This window comes from Athene cunicularia, assembly GCF_003259725.1.
Source record: "Athene cunicularia isolate RWA chromosome 4 unlocalized genomic scaffold, athCun1 chr4_part2, whole genome shotgun sequence".
NCBI classification, from domain to species: Eukaryota; Metazoa; Chordata; class Aves; order Strigiformes; family Strigidae; genus Athene; species Athene cunicularia.
The window spans coordinates 16,088,444-16,094,445 of record NW_020799099.1 but is presented as its reverse complement, the minus strand read 5'-3'; the positions used below and the strand labels follow the sequence as shown (position 1 = coordinate 16,094,445).

General features: G+C 39.8%; 1 protein-coding gene across 1 annotated transcript; it reads left to right on the top strand.

Moving 5' to 3' along the window:
• Window positions 1-6: 6 nt before the first annotated feature.
• Window positions 7-4,200, top strand: OSTC (oligosaccharyltransferase complex non-catalytic subunit). Its single transcript, XM_026848017.1, has 4 exons — window positions 7-203; window positions 438-531; window positions 2,086-2,283; window positions 3,565-4,200. Exons 1-4 carry the CDS (start codon window positions 65-67, stop codon window positions 3,581-3,583), a joined length of 450 nt encoding a protein of 149 aa, XP_026703818.1. The 5' UTR covers window positions 7-64; the 3' UTR covers window positions 3,584-4,200.
• Window positions 4,201-6,002: the final 1,802 nt, after the last annotated feature.

Below are 6,002 nucleotides of genomic sequence, written 5' to 3'. Positions count from 1 at the left end.
GGGCAGGGCAGGGCAGGGCAAGGACCAGCGGTGTCGCGGCTGTCTCTTGGGCCGCGCCGCTGCCATGGAGACGCTGTACCGCCTGCCCTTCGCCGTGCTCGAGTGCCCCAACATCAAGCTGAAGCGGCCGAGCTGGGTGCACATGCCTTCGGCCATGACCGTGTACGCGCTGGTGGTCGTGTCCTACTTCCTCATCACCGGAGGTGAGGCCGGGGCCGGCGGGAGACACCGCTTACGGAGTAGCTCTTCCTTAGCAGGGCGGGCTGCTGGACCCTGCCCCGCGTAGCACAGCCACTGCTGCTGCTCACCCCTTGTCCAGCTCCAAATCGGTCGTAAAACGCGAACCCCGGCCACCTCCGAGCGTCCCTGCGGTGTTAGGGTAGTACTCGCTGTTTGCTGCTGTGTGTCAAAGGTGATGCTTGCTTATCTCCCCGCAGGGATTATCTATGACGTGATTGTGGAACCTCCCAGCGTGGGGTCGATGACAGATGAACATGGGCACCAGAGGCCAGTGGCCTTCTTGGCATACAGGTAGGAGGGTGGGAGCAAGGGTGCTGCAAGTGCCTAAACACAGGTGAATAAACCTGTGTTACAGACCTGTGCATCTGATTTTTTTGAGCGCTCTGTGCAAGGCTGGATCAGTTCTAGATAAGTCCTTGATTTGCAAATATTAAAAAAAAAAAACCAAAAAAACCAAAAACTAAAACAACAAACAGCGTTGAAATGAAAAGTCTGGGAAGAAAAATGTTTTGAGCTGGTGGTACTTGTCTTTCTTCCAAACTGTTGCTATTAAAGTTGAGCTTTATAGTGGATGCAGACACATTTGATGATATTTCATAAGTAGCATACATAATGTTTGTGAAATTTTTGGTTCTGACCTTTTAAACTTTAGTGTAATAGAGACTCTTGAGTCTGAGGTTAGGGAACATAGAAATGTGTAACAACAGTGTCTTTGAGCCTTTTGCTTCTATTACTGCAAATAAGCTAGAGACTGCTTAATAACAAATCGGTCTGGAGAGGGTTAAATCTACATTTTTAACTGTGTTATGTGTGTGGAAACAAATAATTCTTTTTGTTAAATACCAAAAAATTTCCTTGAATCAGAGGTCTGACATTCCTCGTGTACAGATTTTGACTTGAACTAGATGTAATATATGTCTCAGACTGGCTTGGATTTTTGCAGTGTAGATGAATCGGGCTACTGCAGGGAGTTGATAGCACTTTAGTACAAGTCAGTGAAAACAATATGGAATGGGACAACATTGTTTTCAGGATATGAGACAATAATGATAACGTTCATTCTTTATTGGTATCCGCAGTAGTTTCATCCATGGCAATTTTATGAGGTTGTTACTATTACTAGTTACAAGGATGGGGAAAAAGGTTCAGTGACAGTGGGAAGTAGGAGTCTCATGATCTAGGTGCAGTTCTTTCTGCATCTCAGTGTCCTCTCTTTCTGTCTGAGCATTGTAAGAAGGAAGTCTGGCTGTATAGATTCCCAGAGAGCTGGGACACTTTCAGGCTGGGTCCTCACAATCAATATATGCAGTCTTAAGCAAGCCCGTAGCAAAACATACTGCAGACAAGAACCTGCTGTGTGCTGGAACTAGCAGCTATGCTTCGTGCACTGCCATAGTGCTTTGAGTGGGATTTTTACTGAGATGAGGATTCAGGCACTGCTGCCTAAACATGGGGGTGGAAATAAGACTTGGAAAGCTCAGTGGCCCAGTGGTCAAGTTTCTGTGCCTTGAGTCATCTGTAAAACCAGGTGCTGCTTTGGACTAGATATTTCTGAAAACTGATGAACTTGTGTGGTAGCCATGAGTATACACTATTATGTATACTCATAATATTGAACTTGACTGGACACCTTGCAGACTGTCAGTCCCAGAGATAAATTATGTATTAAGGCCTTAATTGCATAACGTCAGTTCCCATACTTACTTTTTGTTAGAAAGTCAGCCATAAAAGTTAATCATCCCGTGTATTTGTACAGCTAAAGCAGTTTGAAATGTAAATACTTTCTTTGAAACTAATCTTTTTCTGACTCTCTCTTCTTCCCTTCCCTCCTTTTTTTTTCTTTAGAGTAAATGGGCAATATATTATGGAAGGGCTTGCATCCAGCTTCCTCTTCACAATGGGCGGCCTAGGATTCATAATTCTGGATCGATCCAATGCACCAAATATCCCCAAGCTGAATAGGTTTCTTTTGCTCTTTATTGGATTTGTCAGTGTGCTTTTGAGCTTCTTCATGGCTAGAGTTTTCATGAGGATGAAATTACCGTAAGTGATTTAATACCGTTTCAGCTTTTCTTCTCTTTTGTGGCTCATGCGTGCCTATGTTAAATTTAAGAGTAACAGAAAATACAATGAGGTATGCTAAAGATCTGCAGCTTGGCTGTAAGTTGCATTTTTTCAACACTTTTTTGAACAAGCTACCTTGAATGAGGTGGGATGCTTTTGGGGTCAGGAAAAAAAAAAAAAAAAAGGTGACAGTTCCTGGAATGTCAGAAGACATGGTTAGTGAGTCTGACTTAGAATGAATTTTAGAGTAGACTGAGTATTTACTGGCCGAGTAAAAGTAATTACAAGTTAGGGCTTTGAGGAAAAATCAAGTGTCAAAGAACTTGAAGAAAGGCAAATGAGTTCTTCATAGTGACAATTTACATGAGAGATCATAACTAGAAGAACTGATGACAGCAGTAACGAGTATTCAGAAACATCCAAAGCAGTCTTAAAGTAAAGGTGATGTTTCAGGGTTTCTTTATTGCTGGAAAAATGAATGTAACATTGAAGTATACAACATATGTGATGTTTTAACACATCTATATTCACAGATCAAAAAGTAGGAAAGATCTGGAGCTTTCAGGGTATGCAAAATCCAACTGCAGGATTTTCAATTCTTCCCTCCCCTTCCTACCTTTATTTCTCAGTCCATCTATTTCATTTAGAATAGCTGAAACCTGGTGTTTGGAGGTACTGGTAGTTAATTTTTGAAGTAGCTCCATGACATGTTGACTTAACAATGACAGTCATTCCTTCTTCCTTAAATATTTTTATTTTAACTTCTTCAGTGTAGTTAAAAATTTTGTCTTTTAACACAGAAGTGATGGGTTCCCTGGCAGCAGGTAGCTGGATAGGGACCTGCTCTATATCTTGCTTCATTAGTGCTATATATTTTCTTGTTTCATTCAGTACGCATGTTTCTTAACAGAGACCAGAGTTGTGTTGAGTGCCAGAAAATGTTGGGTTATACTGAATATCTTAACACTTACAGTTTGTGTAAAGGGTACAAATAAAGAACCTTTCCAAAGGGTTATCGAAGGTGGATTGAGAACAGGCTAATGCACTTTTCAGTGTTAATTGAAGAAAATCAGCTGAGGAAAGAGCATGTAGTTAAAGCAGGCCAGTTTGTACCCTAGACAGGTTTTATTGTTTTAAATAGCTTTGATCAGCAGAGTTTTTGGCAGTCTGAAGTTTATGTTTTAAGACTGTGTGTCTCTTGATTTTTGAGGAGTGCTGCCTGCATCTGCTAACTTTTTCTCTTTTTTTTTTTTCCTGTAGGGGCTACTTGATGGGTTAGTACCTCTTGTGATGTATGGAAGCTGGAGATGAATTTACTCCTCTTCATGAATTGTTTAAGAAGCAGCAGCAAGAAACAAATTCCATAGTCACCGTCAACAGGAAGGAGACTTGGCCATGAGAAACAACTAGGGAAACTGCTTTCTCTGCAAACAAACTCCTCTTCCAATGGCTGATTTGTGGTTTTGAAGCAATGGTTTATCACTTCTGGTTTAGAGCTTTTGAAAAGACCAAGTTACCTAGCTGGGTTTTTCTCTTATATCCCAACTCAGTATGAAATAGAGAACCTATCTTCAGCTCTACCTGAAATGAGTATTAGCCATTGTCTTGACAGTTCTTTGTTGCAGGTCTGTCTCCTCTTCCCTGTGTGGGAAAATTACATGTGTGATTCGAAGAATGTTTCTTTCCAAGTTATAATTAGAAAATTAGTAACTTTGGATGATTTACAGTCAAAATACAACGTGTCAGGAATTACTTTAAAGGCACCTTTTGCCTTTATATTAATGGCTCTATGTGAGCGAATCCAGACATGCACTAGGAAAGGCAAACTCTATGAATGTGCATTTCTTTTTGAAAAAGTGTATGAAAGGAGCCAAATAAAACTTATTTTCTACAAAATTATTTGGATTCTATTCAGTTTCTAAAACTTTCTTGTGTGCATGGCCTGTTCTACATCCAGGCTTGAGATGCCATACCATAACATGACCGTATAATTTCAACTTTATTTTTCACTATTGAATAATGATTTCTTTTTATTTTAAATATCAGGGACAAGAAACCTTACATTTTCCTGCACTTGTACTGGTTCCAAATGACATACTGTTATCAGTAGCCAAGAAAACTTGCTTTTGAAGCTGCTGCTTTTTGTGTGAGAGGCGAGGCTCCAACTTATTTTGTCTTCATTTTAAAAGACTGAATGTTTTCATTGAAGTAACGTGTATTGCAGTCTGGGGGAAGGAAAAATCCCTCTAAATCTCCATAAATGCTTTTTGCAAGCCATATGTGTTTGAAGCACTATTTTCATCTGTATAATTATCAGTGAGAAATGTTTATTCCTGTCATTGTGAGGTATTACTGTTCACATACTTAATCAAATTTTTGAGGTAGCTATTAATCATCTGCCCTCTGGATATGTCACTTCTACTCCCTCATTCTTACATACAATGGGACTTTGGCATTTGCTCATCTTACATGTTTTTCATTAAGATTTAAGGTAGCTTAAGCTGTTTCATGAGGCTCATAACCGCAAAGTTTCCAGTCTTTTCAAAGTGGTTATCTTTTGGTCACTCTGTTTTTGGTGAGACATATGCTTACCTTCAAGGGGGAGTATTGATATTATGTAACTAAATAACTGGATACTTAACCCAAGTTTTTAATACATCTGAGAGGGAAGTCAAACCAGAAAGTCACTTCACTGGGGATAAACAAGATCCCTCCACTTCAGTATTTGTCCCACTGCAGTTCAGCTTCAGCCTCCAAGATTATTCTAAATGAGCATGCTCTTATACAGTGGTTTTAATGGCATAGTTGAATGCTTATAGTCTATGAAATGAATTTGATTTACATGCAAGGTGACATGGAATAAATAAAGCAGACTCTTAGAATTGTAAGGTAGAAGATAGTTTTGGGAGAGTAAAAGTAAGATGATAACTTTGCAACAAACAAGGTTTAAAAATCCCTTATATTTCTTTGGCTGTAAATTAGATTTGGTACGATCCTCTGCCAAAGCATGAGGCACAGAGAGAACCAGGAAAATGACTACCCAGAAATTAGGAATGTGCTAGGTAGGAAGATGTCAAAATGCACAACTGGAGATTGGTTCTTTTTGGATGTGGGTTGGAGGTGCTTGGTCACTCAGGGAAAAATTTCTACTGAGCAGTGTCAAACTGCAAAGAAGGGGTATTGCTGTGCTTTATAGGAATCCATTTTCAGTTAAAGAAAGGCTGGTATTTTCTGTAAATGTTTGCTGTTCTTTATAGGTAACAGCAGGTGGCCTCTCCTGTAGGGGTTTAGGATAATAATAGGAATATTTCTGTGACTGAAAGGAAATTTCCTATAACGAGTGGCAATATCCATCTGTGGTGCTCAGCTCATATCTTCTAGGGTGAACTGAACTAGATTGTGGGGTGGACAATTAAAAACAAAATTGTAACACTGTGATAAAGGTAAAGCAGAGCTTATAGGAACACATCTTTCCATGATTAAAACCAGAAGTTTGGCCTGCTTCCAAATGCAACAAAAAGAGTCAGTCTGAAGTGTAGAGGTCTTGATTTTCTGGCACTTTTGCTGGAGAAAATACTGAATCCATGGCTCCTCTGTAGGCTTCAGTATAATCACTGAGTGATGATGCCCAGTCAATATAGTCAGGAAGAGATATATAATCTGTGTAGCTTTAGAAAGTTAGTATATACATATAGGAA